Source organism: Gambusia affinis, linkage group LG04 (genome assembly GCF_019740435.1).
Source record: "Gambusia affinis linkage group LG04, SWU_Gaff_1.0, whole genome shotgun sequence".
NCBI lineage: Eukaryota > Metazoa > Chordata > Actinopteri > Cyprinodontiformes > Poeciliidae > Gambusia > Gambusia affinis.
In genome coordinates, this window is record NC_057871.1 from 7,025,535 (window position 1) to 7,047,555 (window position 22,021).

A 22,021-nucleotide genomic window follows, 5' to 3' on the forward strand; every position below is an offset into this window, starting at 1 on the left:
TACCTTGTGGACCTCATCTGTCTCCAGGTGACAGATGATGTCACCTGGTAATGTCCAAGATATTTGATGTAATGTCAAATATCTTGGACGTTACATCACTAGTACTCTTTCTGACAATAGAGACTTCCAGAGGCAGTGATGTAAACTTTATAGGCAGACAAATGTACTCCCATAAGTTTTACATGTGCTCCAGATATGTTAAAATTGCTTTGTTCAAAACTTTTTGCTCACCTTTATATACAGTCCATCTTTGGCATAACTATAAAAAGAAAAGCATGCAGGATTTGACAGTGCCACACAATTCCTCTTTGAGAATATTCTTGAGACTCCCAAGGCACAGTAGTGCGAGTGAGATGTTTGTGAATTGAGGTGTTAGATCTGTGTAGCTGATATCAGGCATTGTGTCTACACATTTCTGTGTAGAGTCATGAATCAGCAGAACTGCATTATACAAGTCCTGGTCTGTCCTAAGATTACCTGAGATAAGTATAACTCTAAAATGTGAATGCACTAGCACTCCTCCTATTATGTCTAAATAATCTGTGACAATTACAATTAGCATTGTATCTTTATTTTCCCTTTTTTGTTTCTACAAAATAAAAAATGCCAGAATTATGTGCTTTATTAAATGCACAAACGTCTGTGCATTTAATAAAGCTTCAATGGATACATGAGTGAAAAATAAGCATATTTATTTGTAAAATTGAACTTAAGAATCTTATACTGACAAATTGCAGGCAGAGTGTGAAATACTTCAGATTATGCTTTAATATTAACCTGGTTCAAAGCAGAATTACTACTTGACCATTTAGTAAACAGACAGAATACATTTTTTTTAATCAATGTTTTTTTTTTCCCACCAGGGGGTCTTTTTGTGGGCTCTAGTGTCCCTTATATGGCAGTAAGCTGACAGGAAGGTAGGGAGGAGAGAGGGGAAGACACGCAGCAAACGTGGGCCGGATCAGAAGAATGGAACCCGCGACGGCCGTGCCGAGGACCCAAGGCCTCCAAATGTGGGTCGCGCCATCCCCTACACCACCACAGCATGCCCCCAGTAAACGGACAGAATAATCAGTTGTGAATCAATATACAGTAAGTTTATTTCAAGATACCTAACCCCTAACTGACTTAATTTATTAATTTTTTGTGTTTTTGCAGAAGCTAAATTTAGTGGAGAGAGCTAAATTGCATATACAGTTATTAAAATGTAGGTATTTAGGTTGGAAAATTTGTGAACTTAGACATAAATGCTCATAACTCCTAACATACACCACCTTGGTTGCAATAACGCTGGTATAAATTTGAAGCAAACTTGTAACAACAAACATAGAAATATATCCTAAAAGGGCAACAACATTATGACATGAATGACACTGATTATTGCTTTATTATGGGAGTTGACATGGAGAGAGGGGTCATTTGTATGGGAGCAACTTTTAATTTTGTCTTTAAAGTTCATATGCAAGCACATCCTCGGGCAAGATTAAAAATTTTAGTAAGCAGGACAAATAGGTAGTTCTGTAAGGGTTGGTATCTGTCAAAAGTTGGTTAGTATCTCTCAAAAGTCCAAGTAGCAGAGGTGAACCAGCGACAAGGTCAATGGCTTAACAATACACATGGGGAGCAAAGCCCAGATTGCTGGTTCTGATAAAAAGGTATCATAATACAAACTCAACTGCAACTGTGAGTTATGGCTAATTGGCAATGAATGTAGGATATCTGGGTGAAATTCAGTGAATGTTCTGGATGAACTCACCCGTATCATAAGGACAGCTTTCCTGATGTCACGGACGCCATCGTAGACCAAACGGGATGCATCAATGAATTCGTTCTCCTCAAAGGGCTGTGGGGGATTTGTGCTCAGCGCCTCAATCGCTACTTCCACCTGTTCAGCAAAACGTGGCATCACTGCAGAGGAAAATGCAGAAAGATTTGGTAATTGTTAGTCATCTGCTTCTTTCAATTATGACAAAAGTGCTTACAAGTTCTAACTGAACAACAAAAACCTTCATAAGTAAAACAATTCCTTTCAATAATAGTCCGGTGCCTGGACTCGTAGTGTAATTGTGTGCATCTAAGAGTAAATAGAGAGATAAGTATGTGAGCTAATGTGAGAGTCCAGGCTGTCAAGTCATAATGTCAGTGAAAGGAAACATTCATCAAAGTCCTTTTATGCCAAACAAAAGCCCTAAAAAACCCCCCCTACTGACCAATTGACAAAAATGGCTGGTTTTGTTGTCAGCGTAAACTGCTGGGAGTTGATCTGGGAGCTTTATGCTCCTTGTGGGTTTCTGCTAAATTGTGATGAAATTGAATAGGCTCTTAATATTCAGGAATATTGACTTTATGTTTCAACATTTAACAGGCCACCTTTCTGTAAGATCTTCTGGGGAGATTAATAATAATTGTGAGGCAGAAAAACTAATCATAACATTAGCAGCCATTTACAGAGGTAGACAGTAATGAGACAAAAAAGATTCTCATATATTCTTTATAATCGAGGGGTTTTTCAAACTATAAATGCTTGCAACAGCAATACCAGCTTTAAATGTGATTATAGTGTACATGTAATTTGTCATGAAATACTCATTTCTTATTCAAAAATGACAAGGAAGGAGGGGGAAAGAATGGATCATTTGTAAAAAAAAAAAAAAATAATAAAAAAAATAGATTTATTGTTTACTTACAAACATAAGCAGCAAATACGTATGATTAAAGATTGATTTAGTTTTCCAAGAGTGGATACTTGAATTCATTTAAAAGAACATCGGTTTTGGAGAGAAAAACAAATTTAATGAGGACAGATGGACGATGAGAAGGAAAATATGGGGAAAGACCAATAAGGTACTGCAGCTTGGCTTGTGAACTCTCACCTGAAAGCCAACTGTGTGGTTTCATTATTATTCTCCACGTTATCCTGCTCACTTACATACAAAGCCAGCAAGATCAATTTCCCCACTTGCTCTAAAGGTGTATCCACAATGTACCTATTTGTTTGATGTAAAATATAGACTATATTTCACTAAACATAAAGCACTCCAAAAAACTGTGCCTTTTCTTTTCATTTTTAATTCAGTTTAATCCACTTACTGCAGAAGCGTAAAATAGGCTTTTGGGAATTGCTGGGAAGGCGATTTAAATAGAAATATTTAAATGTTCTCCGAGCTCTTAATGAGGAAAGTTGCTGGTAAGAAGCAATTTCACTCATTCCAGTTGAAAAATGATGAAGGGAATTAAATGTGACCATGTAGGAATGGATTTTTTCACCCGCCAGGCTTAAATGTAGTTAAACGGAGAAGTTATGGAAGTACAATGAGTGCGTGAAAACTTAAAAGCAGAGGCCATATGCCCTGGTGACGTGCTTAACGAGATGTACAAAGCAGTCTCAATGTTTTTGGTGAACAAACCTTAATTTCACATCCAAAAAGCCCAATTTAAACACAATATTATGACAGCTAAAAGCAAATAATGTCACAAATGAAGCTAAGAGACAGCAATAATCTATAATATACAGGCCGGTTCAAAATTTTTCCCAAAAATGAATGACAAAGCTGTGTTAAATTGGATATGTTGAATAGTTGTGAATTTTGGCTACATCATCAAACTGACTTTAATTAAATCGCAATACTCAAGTTACTCTTTTATTTAAAGACTACGTTAAGAGTAGAACATTGTAAATGATAAGACTTAAGGTGATGGATTTTTTTTTTTTTGCTGAATCTTGATTTTACCATAGTACTCATGTAAAATATTTGTGTTGCTAAGGGATTTCTTGAATGTTGTGACTAATGACAAAAAAATTAACTTTAGGCTTAACTAAAGTCTGCGCAAAGAAAAATACTTAAGACCTTGTACATACACTCTGTACCACACAGTAAACTGCTTGGCAGGAAACAGTGTTTACATCAAACTGCTTTGAATGCAACACCAAGCTGATAAAGCTGGGAGTCACGCAACCAGTAGCGAGGATGCGCATCAGTCAAACCGCCACTTTGTGCAGCACTTACAGTTGTGCGGTGGCTGTCCTGGTGAAAAAGAAGGTGCCCAAATAGCTCATCAAACTTGCTTGTATCCACAGGGATTGTGGTAAATGAAGGGATTTGTCACGAAAAATGTAGGCAAACGATACGTTCGACTATGAAATGTCAGCCATTTCATAGTCTCCTTGGCTCATACAATATGCTCAGTACATCTGACTACGCGGGAACCTTAAGAGTGTTTTGACATATCAACGGTAGTCTGATGAGCTGCAAAAATACAGGAGTAACACAAATATAAAACTATAAGAATAACAAAAATGTAAAATTTTATTTCGTACAACCCTGCCAGTGGATTTGCCTAAGTTGGTATAAAATGTTACATCTGAAGCAGAACATCAATTAATCTGTGTCTGCAATGATCAGTAAATAATTTGAAGGGATTCTGGTGGCCCCTGTGGTCCACAGCTGCTGCATACGTTGTTAAAAGCTTCCTGTTAACTTCAATAATTCCCTGTAGCCATCTGAAGACAGCAGGACCCATTTGTTGACAAATCTACATCGTCTAAAATGAAAAGAACGGCCCCAGAGCTCTTTGTCATTACACAAGACCATCTACTGTGTTTACCCTTTCTCATATCTTTTGCAAATCACTGCTGGCTCTCATTCCATTTAGTACTTAAGGCATAAATATGTCACATTATAGGATTGTTTTAACTGTTTTTTGAGTGAAAAGGCCTTTGAGAAAGCAAGACTCATGTGACTATACAAACCAAGAGGTGTTTTGAAGCAGTTGCATCTTCATAGCAGAGCATTTTCTTCCAGCTGCCTTCCAATATCATAAAAAACACGATTTACTTGAAAAGATTCTTCATATTTCAGAAGCTTTTGCCATTATGCGTCAGTGCAGTTGGCACAGATGTTACAGGGCAATAATAAGGATGTGACTCATCTACAGTATAAGACTGTTTGCACAGTTTGTTTTCTGGTATCTTTATAATTTACAAAATTCAGTGATTAAAAACTCCCCATCTGTAACGACAGTGTAGCAACGTCTTTATTAGCCTAATGAGCACATCCGCTTCCAAATCTGCTGAAAGTCAAACCCAAACAGGAAATTCAGGCATGTGAATCTCAGAGATGCCTCAACAGAAGCCAATCAGGAAATGTCATGGGACCACCCTCCCAATCAGATAGCCAGAAATAATCTGCAAGACAGGAAAAACAAAAACTGCCATACTGTGAAGCTGGACAGGAGAGGAAAGAGCATAGGAAGTGTTGAACACTTAAACTGTTGTAACAAATGTGGCCAGAGGGCTTACAACAGCAGTTTACAATTTATCTAATCCTTTAGGAAACATGTTGCTGTCATTAGCTTCCTTTACTGCGCTCACATTATAGTCCAGCCAGAACAACTTTTCCCTCATTTTCTGCTTGTATAGTTTTATTGTGAAGTCATAAAACATAAAAAAAGTAAACAAAAGCAGAAACCATTTCCAAGCATTATCCAGAGATCAATCCTACCTTAATTATCAATCTGGCTATACATTGCGTTTGACTTTTACAGAGATATGTAACTTGTTCATCATGTGATAAAATTTTATTAATCCAGTTGAAAATAGTCAGTGGAGTACATTATAGTAAATCCAAAATTGCTCTAAATATAACTGATATTTGCAGCTCTGGGAATAGAAGGGTGGTTCATGGGGTGAGAGAAAATTGCTGAAGAAATGTATCTGGTTCTAAAAATGTATCAGGAAGGTATAAGAATACTCAGTGTAGATTGATGTGTATTGAACTGTGTAGCAGCAGAACAGCACAGGTGGAAATTGTATTCTCAGATGGCTTTAGCCCTTTTTTGGCAGAATAATGCTCCCTGCTGCAAATCAAAAATAGTTCAGGAATGGCTTGCGGATCAGAATAATGAGTTTGAGGTGTTGACTTGACCTCTAAATTCCCCAGATCTCAGTCCAATCAAGCATTTGTTATTATCTGTGGGACAAACAAGTCAAACCATGGAGGCGGCACCTTGCAACTCAGAGGAGTTAAAAGATCGGTGACTAATGTTTGGTCCTAGATACCACAACTCACCTTTAGGGTTCTAATGCAGGGTCCCCAATGCCCAGGGTGTATTGATATTGGGCTACTTGGTAAAACAATAAATATATACAGTAATTTCCACTGTATGATGAACAGTGTGGCTTTAGTTTTAAACTAGCAAGCATCAATTTGTTTCTGTTGGATTGATTGGCACGTAACAAGATAGGCAGTCAAAGGGAGCAGGGAGAAAAGTATGTGAATCACATGGATGGAGCAGTTTATAGGTTGACCCAGAGGAGAGCTGTTTATTTTGTGCTAATACAGTTAATTCCCTTCCTACCCCAGCACACCAAAAATTACATTAGAGAGCAAGTTTGATGTGTTCGCAAAACGTGGAGGACCCTTGGTCCAGTGGAAAGTGTTTGCCATTTTTCCCACAGGGATGAAAATTGAATAAAAACTTGGCAGTTATATGGCATTGTAAAGAAAAAAAGAAAACAAAAACCTTCCACATCTTGATCTTTTCTGCTTCATGCCTCTCAACAAACAGCGAGCAGCAAGAGAAGCCAACTCAGTTCCTGCAAAACCAGTATGCTGTTTTACTCTCTGCACACCACAAGTACAAAAATATGTCATTTTTCATTTGAATCTTTGACCTAACAGCTCCAAAGACCTTCGGTCTAACCACAAACCTCATGCTTATGTAACGCTGATGAGGTGAAAAATAACAAAAATCCTCCTTCCGGTCTCTATCTGGTCTTCTCTCCCACAGTGTAATCTTGGTTAAAATGTTTTTGCAACATTCTCATTCTGCCCCGCTCGTCTCATAGTAATTTCCTCATCAGCGCTCTCTTCTAACTCCCGCCTCTATTTACACACTGATTAAGGGACCTTAGCTCTTCTCCTTTCAAGCTTGGAGTTTGCTATCTGGCTGTCATTTTGGATAATACCTCTTTTCCCATCACTGTAACAATGGATGCAGATTTAAAAAGTGACTCAGCCAGCTGTGTGTTTCACACATATGGACCAAATAAGAAGGCCACTTGGTGTATTGAGAAAGGACACGTTTTTCTCCCTGTTTCTAGTTACTGTCTAAAAATTGCAGGATTATTTCTGGTTTTAAGCTTTGGTATAGAAGGCAGATAATTTTAATCAAAAAGTATGACCCAGTTTGTTGATTTTGAGAAAAGATTATTAGTTGACTCATTATTCTTCACAAATCGCCATTTTGCACAATTCAACTTTCTCACCAGATTTCACTAAAGCTCAATTACAGGTCAATGGTAAACAGATGATGTATAATATTTTCAACAGTAGTTTGTGTTAATAACTTTGTTTGTACTACAGAATGAGCCCTTAAGCTGCCAAGTAGCTGGTTACAGTCAACATTCCTGTATTGACCAAAAATATGGCAGTTAATATTTTATGAATTGTTATCAAGATTTTAGTGTGTGTATCAATACACAGTAAAATATTGCAAAGGAGGCATGTAAAGGAATATTAAAATCAAGTTTCTGTATGTAAATTGGTTTTGGAACCAACTTTCAGTACATTTTCGGTACACTTAGGAGAAACAAATGCGCCGGGTGAAACTCTTAACCCGGTTACATTAAATCAACCCAGGGATGAAACAGTCCTTATTTGGGGTACAGAGCTGCTTCTAAATTGGGTTGTTTGTAACACTTTTGAATGTGTAATTACAAATAGTTTTGTCTATGTTGGTGTCTACTAAGGACAAAGTAGTGGGTTTACTTATTAAGAATATAGGAAAAAAAAACACTGGTTCTCGGAGCTATTATTTTCGAGGGAGAAAGTATGAAGTGTCTTTCCTCGAATCCCTTAACTCCCGCCTGCATGTCTTTTTAGTGCAGTTGATCCACTGATTTACAGGCATGACATGCGGGAGGCACAGTGACTGTATGTGTTATTACTCACAGCAAAAGCCTGGTTAAATCCTATTTTCTCCAGCCCAATGTAATAACAAGGAGCGACTCCTCCCTTGCTCTAATGGCATGGTGACAAAATATGGACCATACATCAGTTTTTAATCTTCTTTCTGCAGGCTTCACATTAATGATCAACTTAAAAAAAAAATCTCTGTCTTTTTGAGAGGTAGATTATTTGAAATACAGAGCGTTATTCCAGGTAGGAAGGTGTAACAGAGAAGGAGGAGCATGACGGGGGTAAACTGTGAGAAGTCATAACCACTTTCCCATTAGGCTATTGATTTTTCAAGCTCTCAAGGACACACTTCTATCCCAGACCTGACTGTCTGTCAGGAATCTATGGCAGAGCCTTGCACAGCACTCCTTGGCTGCCTAAGCTCTGCCTGAGCATAAATCTGACCAAGCTCAATGTGTGAAGGAGGGATGGGCAAATTGAGACAAGGTCAAAGGGTAAGTACTGCAGTTGTGGTGAGCGTAGTGTTGGTGTGGCAGCTGTCAGAAATAATAGGGAGGGAGTGGTGATTGGCACGAGTTGCCGTGGGCATAAACAGAGGTGTAATCAAAGGGCACCAATAGACAACTCAAAAACTGGCAAATGTACAAACATATACACATGGGGCAAAGGAAAAAAAAAGTTTTACATTTGCACAATAATCTGAAAAGGGATAAATGGGGAAAAGTATCAATGAATTCCACTAAAATCTCACTCACATCGCTTAGTGAAATCTTTGGTGACAGCTATTGATTCTTTTGGTAGAGTCTAGTTAATTGGACTTGGTACCCTCTAAAATGTGTGCGGTCCTATATCCTTTTTCATTGTTCAGCAACACTTAATCATCTTTCCCCCCAGCTATAGATTTCTCCTTGACTGTGTTCAGATCCATAGACATCAGGTTCAGGGAAGGACTGAGGGGAGAGGAAGGCAAAAGTTCACCAGGATCAATAAGTGCTTTATGGTCCAGATAAGAAGTGCATGGTAGCACTTACACCCAACCCCACACCCCACCCCACAAATACTACCACTAAGAGGTGAACAGGAATAACAACAGCTCTTCATCAAAGACAAATGTGAAGCCAATGAAACACTGGTCTAACACAACTGCTGGTTCCTGGACTTGACATCTTGATTAGTATCCAGAATCGTTAAAATTTAAGTAATATTTCTCCCTAAGGACATCTGACTGGTCTACTTTTCGCAACCGTCTAGACTGTACTAACCGAGTTCTGATCAAGCTGTTTAATGTGACCAAGCTGTTAAATATATTAAGTTTTCTATATTTTTTTTTACAGACGAAATGTCACAATAATAACAAACATTTAGGAATAAAAATCACTGTCTACCAGTCTCAAAATAACAGATTCAATGTGGCAACTTTATATCTAACTATTTTTTGATTTTAAAGATAAGACGTATGTGGTTAACTGTTCACACCTCAAATAGGAAAAATAACAGCTTTAGTGATAAGCATTAATACTGATGACAATCATTAGAGCAATAATACCAAGTAAATAAAATTTTTATGTTTTGCATGCTTATAATTACTAAATAAGGGATACCCATGTATACTGCTTCAATGTGCAGACCCTCCTCTGTCAAAACTACAGTTATGAAAATGAGTTACTCAAAAATCTAAAATGTGTTTTGACTCTAAATCTGAAATGTCTAATCGTTGGGAAGAAACTGTCCAATAGATAAAATGTGAATGAATCAAAGAAGCTGTCAAGTTTGTGACAAGAACATTTTCTGCAGCTAAGGACAATATAAGTGAATCCAGAATTATTCCTGGTATTTTTCTTCATTTTGACAAAGACATCCCCCACAAACACTGTTGTTTTTCTATGGACATCCAAAATCGATCATTGACATTGACAACCGTGTGAACTCTCTGCTTCTAAGTTTTTAAGAAATATCACACAAATTTGAAAATAGGGGAAATGTCATTGGTCCAATACACATTTCCTGTCCAAGAAGGATGACTTGTCAGTGACAGGTGAGCATCACTATTTCAAATACATGAACTGCAGCAATGAAGCGGTTTGGTTGTCAAAAAGTTAGATTGTTAGTCCACAGTCATCATGCTAGCTGTGGCAACTGTCACTTTTTTCCAGAGAAAAAATGTGTCAAAATATGTGATCTGTATATTATTATCTAACTATCTGATAGAAATACCAAGTCTGAAATGTTAACATTTTTGTGCTTGTTTATTTTAATCTTGGTCAAAGGTAACTGTACCTTTTTAAAATCCATAAGGAAGAAAATAGATTAAAACAATAAACTTGAACTTTAACTGTTTACCATACAAAATTTTGACATATTACAATTTCACAATTTCATCTTTTTTATCTTACAACTACATAGTCCAATTCTTTTTAGTCGGATAACATTTAACACATCAGAATAGTATGAAACAGAATTGCAAATTAAAAGTCAACTGATACATGCTTTCTTTACAAATAGATATCGAAAAGAAACGGTATGCATTTTTATTCAACCCCCTTTCCTCTCATTTCTAAAATTAAAGTGCAGTGCAACCAACTCCCTTCTTGAATTCATCTTAATAATAGAGTCTTCCCGTGGGCTGTTTAACCCATGTATTATACAGCTATTCTGTGAACGTCTCAGAGGTTTATTAAAGATCATTAGTTTCAACAGTTTCATCAAGACTAAGGACACACTAGACAGATCAGGATAACGTTGTAGAGCATTTTATGCTCTACAACACTGAGTATCATAAAGTATTCACAGCATTTCACTTTATATGCATTATGCTTTGCTATAGCCTTGGTTGAAATTGCAATAAATTAACCTCTTGACTTAAAATTCTACATACAAATGGTCCATTACGGCTGTGGAAGAAAGGATTTTCTTAGATTTTTGCAAATCTCACAGCCTTTGTTTAAGACTTTGTTGATGAAGCTTGTCCTTGAGATGAGAAGAGAAGATCTGGTCAAGTTGAGGATTAGATGGATGCAGCTAAATATTTGACAATGTGGAAGAAAATGTGTCAGAAGTTAAGAAAAAAGACATATGACTGGGATAAAGGTTTGCCATTTAGAACTAATATGACCCTAAAGACTAAAAAATGTATGTTCTTCATTCAATTTGACTGAGCTTAAGCTTTTAAGTCATGAAATGTGCAAAGATGGCAGAAAATGTGCAACTGTAATTGCAGTGACGGTAGTTCTACAACATATTCACAAAAGAGAGTAATTATACATGCACAAAACACTTTAGATATTCTTTGGAAAAAGAAATAACATATTTTTTTAATATAATAACAATGTACACTGATTTGTGTTGGCTTATGACAGAGCTCCTACAAAAATACAAAAACGTTTTTGACTATTAATGACTTTGCAAGCATTTATGTGATCACTTTTGGCTTCTGTTTCTCTTTATGAATCACTATGAATCAGACTCCAAGCTGTTTTAATTTTATAGTTGAACAAATTCTGCAACCAAACTAACAATTGAGCATAATTTCAGTGTTATAAAATATCTAATCTTTGTAGGGACATTGAGATATAATGCCAGACTGGCGGTGAAAAACCACTAAATCTCATTTAAACTCTTAAAACCAAAAAATGCATGTTGAACTGAAATCAGAGGGGAACAAACATAATGGTGAATCATCAAGAGTTCTCCATTTGTTCTCAGTAATGCTGACATAATGCTTCTGTGCCACGCTGACTACTGAAACAAGATACATGCTCCCTTCAGGATTAATAGAACAGCGGCATAATTATCAAGTCAAAGTGCTCAACAAGGTTATACAGCAGTTGCATAAAATTGACCTCAAGTGTTCATCAAATATTGCCATGATGTGCCATCAATTAATTACCCTAATCAATTAAGCTGAATTATGCAGTAACAGATCACAATGTCCTTATATTGTCATATAACCAACAGTGTAAGTAGTTTATCATGGTGGAGCTGATCACCAGGAGAGGGGCGTTAGACAGATGGCTTTCTGAGAGCACGTGACTCAACGAATGCTGTTTGTGACTTATCAGCTAATAGGGAGGGGAGCTGATTGTGTCTCTCAATTATCCTGGCAGATGAAAGTAACGAGCGAAACAACAGATATACCGCCTCGCTAAATGGGCTCTAATGGGAGAGGTAGAAACTGAAGCGGGGAGGATGGTAGAGAAAGGCGGGTGAAAAAAAAAAAAAAAAAAAAAAACTAGAACAGTAGGGGGTTGGGGGTGGACAGAGCATAATGGCCTGTCAGAAGATGTTCTACTTTTTTGGTATACAGGACGGATTGTGGTCAGATTTTATTCTTCTATATCGGTAATGGATAAATGACTTCTTTCCTTTCATCCTGTGGCTCTGTTTTGTCTCCTGTTTGTGACAGTACATTTTTAAAGGGCATGTACAAGTATACTTTTAGGCAATTTGCACAGCTCTTACAGAGAACAAATATCTTTAGAAGAAAAACTAAATTCAATGTGTTTCTTCTCTGTTTGCTTAGTTTTTTTCTTGAATGAACATGATTATAAAACACTATAGAGGACTGAATTAAGAAAATCATTAGTTTGCTTCTACATTTTTAGAGCATGTATGTGTCGTAGGGCTATTATTTCACATTTAGTCACCAGTTTTAATGCATCCACCATTTTAGCTTTCCCTACAATGTAATAAAAACAAACAAAAAAACCCTCTCGTTTTTGCTTTTTACAGTAAAAAATGCTCTCATTACATGTTAATCCTGTTAGGGGTGAGTGTGCTCATCCAATGTGGTGAATTCTTAAAACAGAAATATCTAGCTTAAAGTACATTTTTCCACTTTACTTGTGACAGGAGGAATTTGTTCATTCTATCTTTCCTACCACAGAAATAAACTTTAGTCTTCTAAAATAAGCCCCGACGCTGCAGAGAGAGAGAGAAAAATAACCGATGAAAAATGGACGGGCACCAGAACTGGTAGAGGGGTTCACAAGTGGTGTCCAGCTTTTGTGTTAGAGCCAAGAAACTAATCATAAATGTGGGGAACTGAGCATTCAGCCAGAATTGAAAGCTACAGTAGATTTTAGAATATGAACCTTTAGAATGTGGCTGTGGGGGGTTAGACTACGGTATTTTCAAATGATTCATGGTAAAATATGCATTTATAGGACATGACTCTATGATGGAGTGTGAAAATAATATGTTCAATTATGGGTTCTTATGCTACACCACTGTTGTGCACTAACCAGTTTCTGACAGGAGCTTGATGGACTCCAGCACGCGCTCAGTGTAGACCCCAGGTTCGTAGTTTTCCATCTCAGCGTTAATGATGTGGACCACACGGGCAGCTCGTCCACGAATGGCCCCAGCAGTTCGGTCGAGAGTGTCCACATCTCCCTCTTGCAGGGCAATTACACATTTGTTGACGTCCTCAAGGATGTGGTTCTCTGAAGAAAAGGAATGAAATTGGTTTGAACCAAACAAAAGAGACAATACTTTCTTTTTTTCTCTCCAAGGAAACACAAATACTGTCTGAGATCAAGATTCCCAAGCACTTTTTGGGACATGTCGGGACATGGCATTAACACTGCAACTGTGAAATGCAAGTTATGCCACACAATTAATAATATTACTCTGTCTTGACACTCTATGCAGAATGCTCCCCAAATGTGAAAACAATTGAGATGAACAAATGAGATTGTGACATCTCAAAAAAAAAAGTAATGGATGCCATCTTGAAGCAGTAAAGCAATAAATGTTTTACACCATTCATCCCAACACACAAATAATGAGCTATATAAATCTGATGATGTCCCACAAAATTCTTTACATTTCCTCAACATTTAAACAAAAATTTATTTTTCTCTCTCTCTCTCGGTCTATATTTTCTTTTTGCTCCAAAGAAATCTACATATTTTATTTTATTTTTTCCCCCCAGGGGGTCTTTTATGGGCTCTAGTGTCCCTTATATGACCGTAGGCTCACAGGAAAGGGGGAAGGAGAAGTGGGAAGACATGTGGCAAATGTCAGTTGGGTCCGGGAATCGAACCCACGACGGCCGCGTCGAAGACTCAAGGCCTCCAAATGTGTGCTGTGCTATCCCCTACACCACACAGCACGCCCCAACTCCAAAGAAATATAAAACAAATTACACAACAAAACAATTGCTCAAATAGGAAATGCTTTGATGTCAAAAAGGAAATCTAAAATTAACCAACTTTCATTCTAAATGTTCTCTTTCCTGACCAGGAGTTACTCTACACTCTTTTCTTGTCTGTGATTTTGACTGATGAGGTAAAAAAAATAGTAATGATGCATTTTTTTACATCTTAATTTGATTTTCAAAGTGACATTTTTAATGGTACTTAATTTTCACTCAGCTTAAGTAATATTCAGTCCAACAAACTGAACAGGGAATCCACACTGAGCCGTCACACATTAAGCAGATGAAAATATGTTACTTTTTCTCCACAGGGATTTCTCCACATGTGCAAATTCTGCACCAGCAGTTCAGCTGCAACGGTCCGTGACCCTTAACTCTAAAATGTTCTGTAAGTTCCTGGACAGTGAGATGCATTGAGTACGATGACCAGGTGACATACGATGATCAGATGGGAAAATTCTTTTGGATTAATTTAGTTTCTTCCGTGTTGTATTATGTATACACAAAGTCATCATGTGAAAATGACAGAAGGCCTTCAGATTTGTCCATCATTGTTTTAAAAAGCCGGTCAAAGACAGAAAATACTTGGTTAAAGCAAACCCTCCGATCTAAATTTATTTATTCTTGGTTTACGTTTATGTAAGTAAAGAATGTCTGACTTGTTATTTCTTGATGAGCAAAGTTTTGAAAATGGGTAGATCTTTTTAATCTTAATAAACTACATACAGCAATCTGGAAATAATACTTGCCGCTCTTTACCTGACACAGAGAGAAAGTCGTCTACAGATGTGATGTCATCCACTGCTTCAGTCAGAATGCGGACTTGCTTCTCCCACTGGTCCTTGAACACGTCCATGTTGTCCTGGGCCACCTTGCTTTGGGGCCGAGCGGCCAGAGTGAGCGCAGCATTTATAACCTGGAAAGGAAGACAAATCATGTTGTAGAGCATTCCACATGCATTTGTATGGCAAAAATAAAACAATTTGTGCACATTACTAGTTCTCTCTGATTTAGGACGTGTCTTAATATATTATTAAAAGTATGTCTTTTTATTGCTACAAAAAAAAAACAACAACATAAAAAATAACCCTGCAGTGCTTCATTTGCAACTCACAATCAACAGTCCATTATTTAATAACAAAATAACCCTTAAAAGTAGATAATGTGGAATTTGTGAGAAGGTTGGACATATATGTTAAAAAAGAAAAAGAAAAACAAAACAGCACCGCTCCTATAGCCTCAACGTGTACACTTGCAGTATGTTAAATTGGAAAATCTTGAACTGAAATATGGAGCTAAATCTTGCAACATTTTCTGCTCTCACCGACTCTAAATAGATGTCTTAGCCAACTTCGATTTAACTATCGGAGCCTGAAGTGTCACAGTTGTATCTATATGACTTGTAAATTATAGGTAAAGGCAAAAACAGGTCAGCCAACTGAATAAACCCAAAGTGAGTGGCTTAAAAATATAATCCAGGATAATCATGGCTCAAAAGATTCAGATGAAGGTTAGAATACAGTTTTGCACAAAATAGATTTTAAGCCTTGACATGCAAAAATTCATATATTCAATAGGATTTCTGTTTTTTCCAGAAAACTGTCTTTCTTAATGTTTTCTAAATTGTGTGAAAAGACAGGGCACTGGCAGCATGAATAACAGCATTGTATATTCATAGAAGATTTACTGAGAATTGTTTTCTGCTTCACATTATAGTCGATAGTTACTCTAGTTACTATACTGCATTTAGTGGGACTGCACCAAGTTACAGGGATATTCTTTGGTGTCTTTGATTTAAATTGTATGTTTAAAAAAAAAAAAAAAACATTGTGCAAGGTAAGAACCGGTCTGGCCTTAAATATGTGGTAAAATAAAGAGTAATACTGTGAGCAAGTGCAACCACCTGCTCTAAAATGAATAACATTATTGCTGTCATATACTGCACCACTTTTAAATGTAGTCAAACATAAAGTAGTAGTCATTCATTCATTGAAAATCCTAAACTTTTTCAAACTTTATAGGGCTTTCTGCTATTCTTGTGCTACTTAAAATGCTATTCTTTTTTATTTTTAAAGTATTATAATGACTAAACAAATTTAATCACATTAAAGCTGACATGCCACTTACAGCATGCACTCAAACCTAACATTCCGCAATATTCAACAATATTTAATTTTCACCTTAGAAAAATCAAAAGTTGTTTAATAACAGAAAGAAAAATAATACATAGAAATTTAGATAACAAAATAAAGGAGATCTGACACTGCCATGTCAATCAGAGAAAATGATTTTGGTACAAAAAGCTGTGAAGGCTTCAGCGCCTGACGAGGACTGCGGCCCATCTGCAAGGCCATCTTGTGCCACAGAAAACAACTGCCTACATGGTATTTACTGTTTAAAAGTGATTTTCTCTGACAATTATGAGACATGGCGTTGAATCCTCCCACTCATGCCTTAGGTCTGAAACGGCTGGGGCTTCAGTGGTAGATGCAGGCGGGAGTAGGGAGGGGACTCCGAACCTGTGCTCTAAGAGACAAGATTCCTTCCTGGCATTCTACCCAGAGCAAGCCATTGAAGTTTGTTACAAATCTCTGTGAACTCCTCGGCCTTTAAATTGGCTCAAAGCCTGAGTCCTTCAGCAATAACTAATGTCTTGGTCCCCAACAACTCAATCCAACCTAATTATTATACAAAACGTGGAGAGAATGATGCTGTATTCAAGAGAACGAGGAGATACAAGGCAGATGATGCAGTGTGTTAATTTAAAATGGGACTGACAACTGACTTGACTTGAAGATGATGCATTTTAAGAGACATGTGACAACCTCAGTTCAGGTTGTGGATTGCTGCCAAAACTGTTTTAATCCCAAAACAAAACAAACAATGAAGTACCATAAGATATTTTTTTTAATTAATTGACAGATCAAACACAGTGAGTATATTATATCATCAAAGTGCACAAAATCTAATCATTGTCTGTATTAAATGGTACATTTTTCACACAGATTGAAATAATTAACTTTTTTTAGTTCCACAAAATCTTCAAAATCTTCCAAATAGCCTTTGTTTGGTTTACCTAGGTACCCCCAGGCAAACACAGTTTCCTTGATTAACACACAATAAATTGTCCGAATTGGTTACCTTGGTAAACTTTAAGACTATTTTAACAGACAAAGTGAAAAGCTTAAAGAACTTATACTGTGACCTAATTTGCAGCACTTGTCTCTATAAACACTGTAACTAAGAAACTGCAGAGAAATTGTATAATGATAAAATAATTTTATTAGAGTCAGTATTTAACTAACAAAGCTGTTGATTTTTTTGTTTAGTGCTCTTCTGTATACCTTCTGTTTCAATTTATTTTAACGTAAACATTTTCTCTCGGATGTGGCAGCAGCTGAGTTTAAGATGGTGCTATATGTAGAAGAAAAAGAAACTTGGGCTAAACTCACTCAGAAAAGATGAGGGGGGGAAAAAAATCACTCTTTGTTCCACTTCCTCTTTGTTCCTCTTTCCCCAGTCACAAAGTCTGAGTCGATTATGTTTTTTAATCCGTCTCTGTTGAGCGTGTCCAAGGGGTATCAGGAGAAAATTCTTTCCCAAGTTTTCAGAGTTAGTGGGTTATAGAGGGTGTACGTAGCGGAAAATGAACATTAAAGTCTGAATCTTAACTTCAGCTTTTCTTCTCTATTTCCACTTCTCATTCTGCGTTGTGTCCCATGTGAAAAGGATTACCCTAAACCTAGGAAATAATGGACCAGTTTTAACATCATCGTTTGTCTGCATTGTGCGAAATGTTGCTACAAGCTCTTTCAATTCATTACTTATAGATATTCGTTGAATTCTGCATACTATGACTTTTTTCTGCCATTTCCAGTTGTTCCATTTTATATATATATATACCATAAGATACTTAGAAAACTATCCAAACCTAATCTTTTGAGATCAGTTGAGTATGGCTAAAACCCCCAAAAAATGTTGGCCACTCTATGTATCCAGCTTGCATTTAAACTATTTTTCCAAGCACTTACCTGTGGACATAGGCTGTCGATTTGGGTGGCTGCCATCCGTACCAACTTCACACCCTCTTCATTGTTGGAGATGGAGCAAGCCAAGTTGGCCACCTGGACAAAAGCAAGCAAGAAAAAAAGAGAGACATGGTTACATTAAAATGAACCTGGAAACATCAGTTACTCTACAGCAGGGGTTTTCAAAGTATGAAAGGGTGAGCCCCCCTCCAAGGAGCCCAATGCCTTCACGTTTATTGCGCTGTTCATATTGGTTTCGATATTTGCAGTTTTCTGGAGCGCAACGCGAAGCTCGACGTCATTGAGAGGTAATAAATTAACTTGACATTAACAAAGACACAGCGGGACGGATCATCCGGGAAATGATGAACAGGGAGAGACTGACTAAAACTAGCTTAATGACGGACAAATTCTGGGATTTATTGAGTCTCTGCTTATTTCCAAGCCCAAATGAGTAACTTCACGTTCAAAAACGAGCCCAAAAAGGCGCAACCCGCCGCTCATTAAACTTTTGTGTTTACTTTTTAAAAGATGAAGCCCAAAGCCGCTTATAATAATCGGACTTGGCGACAGAAACTGAAAATAGTTCCAGTTTTTCCACCAACAAAATGCGCATCTCCCTCCATTGTTTACATTTCTGTAGCATAGAGACGTCGGTCACTCGACAAGACGAGTAGAGGAAATACGATTAAATAACAATAGAAGATAGTAACGCAAAAATGATTTTGATAAGTAACTGTAGTCTGACTACTGGATTTGAAATAGCAACGCGTTAGATTACTCGTTACGGGAAAAAGTGGTCCGACGTCAGAAACGTTACTGACATCACTGGCCAAAACATCCTCTAAGGTGGGAAACATTTCCACTGATCCCCGCTCCACATGCGCAACCCACAGTACCAACTTTTTCCTAAATCCACAGAGTTGATCGTGTGCGTAAAAGACGTTTCTCTCACATCAGTAGACAGCAAGCAGATAGCTTTTCCGGTTTACTTTTTCCCTCGCACCGCGCCTCCCCTAAAGTGCTCTGGCGCCCCCCAGGGGAGGCGCGCCTCACACTTTGAAAACCGCCGCTCTACAGTATAAATTAAGCTTAAAATTTTCACTGGAAAACAAATGACAAGTGTAGGCCAACTAAAAAACACCAGATGTGTATAGCAGTAACAGAGCGCTGCTCTCAGACTGCAGATTCACTGGTGGTTCTGAGAGTTTACACAAGTACATTTATAGGGCCGTGGTTTGGTTTTCAGGATTCTCTTATGAAACTAGACCCATCATTTAACTTAACACGCTCCATTTTTTTTCTCTTCGTAGAAGCTACATCTAGTTTGGATCTGAACTTCTGTTTAACTAAGACCTTCCTGGAATCGGGCATTGACTGAGCCACTGCTGCCAAAAACGTATAGATGATAAGGTCCTGTCTGGTCCTGTCTTTCACTGGTTAACCACGTCTTTCTCTAAGATACAGCAATTGGATGAGCTTCAACTGTGACAAACGGTCTGTGCTCTCGTCCAACTTATAGAAAACTGTCTCAGATCTTATTTGCATAGCTCTGTTTCTCTAATCAACAAAGCCATAAAAAAAATTACCTCCAGTAACTTTTAACTTGTCTGTTACATAAAAAGTACTTCTGAACTGTGATTCTCTCTGGGTGTGTGTGTGTGTGTGTGTGTGTGCATGCATGCTCTGTCTTCTCAAACCCCCAGTGGGTCATGCCAGATGGCCGTTCATACTGGAGGTTTCAATCTGTTAAGGGGAAGTTTTTCTTTTGCTGCATGCATGCTCAATATAAGGGATTGCTGTAACTTCACCAACACATAGCAAGGGGCTGAGTGCTGTTGCCACATGCTCATCCAGGAAGAGTGAATGCTGAAAGTCAATGATCTGATGCAATCTGTTTGGTTCTCTTATTTACAAAACTTTCGAGCCAATTTGAATTTACATACCTGAAACAACTTCACAGTTTACAAGAGTCGTTTAATTACTGATCTTTCTACATTACTGCTGTAAACACTGACTGACGACTGTAAAAAAACAAACCATTTTTGGACTTTTTACTTAGTACAGGGACCTTATAAGAAAGAAGAGAGCATTGAACAGGTTGCAAAAAAAAACAACTGAATTTATTTGGATCCAAAATGACTTGATTCAAGCAACATAAACAGTGAAACCAGAAGTCATTAAGATAACATTTCCAAAACACTGCTCTGATGATAAGAAAGCATATCTAAATATTTGAGGAGTTTTGTTAGTGCAGACATGTTGCCTAATTTCATAATTAAGGTGGTAATTGGGTTTTATGAACAACAACAAAAAAATCTTTCTTTTTCTCTTAAAGACGTTTACAGATCAAATATTTTCCATCAGACTGCTGGCTTTCTGAAAATATATGTCAACTTATCTGAGTTGATATTTTAATTCCTTAGTTAATTTTGGTGCATTAACTAAACACAATATTTAACAGTTCACTAGCTCTAAATTGATTAAATGTGTTTCAAAGAATTTAAAGACTGTGTAATATGGACTCTGGATGCAATATCATAAAGAGCTGGCTGGTTAAATTTACAAAGTAAAGTATATCAGAGGTGTAAAATGGAATATTTAAAATCCCCACATCTGAATCATTCACTTTTTATAACAAACAACAAACACACGCATGCACAAAGCTCGTTTTCCTCATGGAGTTATTCAATTTCTCCACACCCTCACTGCAGTTCATTGCTAATTTTAATAACTTTAAAACCCTTCAAAACCCAAATCTCATTCCAAAACAAATCAGATTTCAGCATGAACCTTCAGGCTTTGAGACTGAGTTGAACAGACGTGTGCCTGTTGGCAGCGAAAGGTGCCAGTCTGCATTAGCACTTCTAGCGCTCATGTCACTGTTGGAGAGAAACTGAGGTAAATCAAATTTGTTTTAGAGGATTCTTGCTTAGAGCTCCGTCTCTTTACTCGTGACAGCAATGAGCACATTGATGGATTACAGTCCTTTATGTAAAGCATGGTGTGCATGCAGGTGTGGGGGCGTGCGCGTGGGGTAGTGAGCTTGTACGTGTGCTTGAAGTGGCGTTAGTGACAGAGTGAAAGTGTGTGATTGTGAGTTGGCGCCCCATAAATGTGAGTGGATGTTTGCATGGGATTTCTTTGAGAACCATGAAAAGCATATTTTTCCAACTTAAATGCTGATGTTTGGTGATGTTATTATGGACTGAAGATTTTTAAATATTTTTTTCTTGTCTCTCCAAAGTGCATTTGAAATCAGGAAAGGTTTGTGGATACTCGAAATTGTTATCCACTAAAGAACTGCTAGAGCTTCTGTCTTTTTGGTGTTTTTCCTGGTATCTCATAGAAATAATATCCTTCTTTTGCCCCCAAATTATATTTTATGAACAAATATTATACCTTTATCTCTTTTTGCAAAGTATTACTTCTTTAATAATGAATAAACACATTTCTGTTTGTGATGCAATTATTTTTGTTCTCATGCAACTTGGTGTAACTCTTGAACAAGTATCCTGAAATCACAATTAATATTTCCTTTGAAATAGTGTTTATGTTTCATTTTCTTGCACTTCCATTAAGAAGCAGGCATCCAAAAATAAAAAAATAAAAATTGTATGCAAATTCACATTCATCACTGATTCAATTAGAATACAACAGCGCCACTTAACCAGCAGAAATTACATCTTTCTTTTCTGACTTTATCCTCTTAACATGCTTTCCCGTCTCCAGCTCTGCTCAGCCTTCTGACTGCTGTTGCTTCTCAGGAGGCAAAAGGGGCAAAGGGCTCTCTGGAAGCTGGAACCATGCCCAACAGGCCCACTCCCACTCCCTGTTACCTAACACAGAGTGCAAGGATGGGGCCAAAAATGCAAAATCTAGTCCAAACTACTAATTGCAATCATCTAAGGAAGCAC

At 37.4% G+C, this 22,021-nt stretch overlaps 1 protein-coding gene across 4 annotated transcripts in view; it reads right to left on the reverse strand.

Annotated features, from left to right (window-relative positions):
• Nucleotides 1–22,021, reverse strand: part of ctnna2 (catenin (cadherin-associated protein), alpha 2) — a 298,746-nt gene that overhangs the window by 34,465 nt on the left and 242,260 nt on the right. For all 4 annotated transcript variants that reach the window (XM_044113695.1, XM_044113696.1, XM_044113697.1 and 1 more), the window contains 4 exons: nucleotides 18,108–18,200; nucleotides 14,836–14,992; nucleotides 13,160–13,360; nucleotides 1,757–1,908 (listed from right to left, as the gene is read on the reverse strand). In XM_044113695.1, coding sequence (XP_043969630.1) covers nucleotides 1,757–1,908; nucleotides 13,160–13,360; nucleotides 14,836–14,992; nucleotides 18,108–18,200 — 603 coding nt within the window. The remainder of the gene's footprint in view (nucleotides 1–1,756; nucleotides 1,909–13,159; nucleotides 13,361–14,835; nucleotides 14,993–18,107; nucleotides 18,201–22,021) is intronic.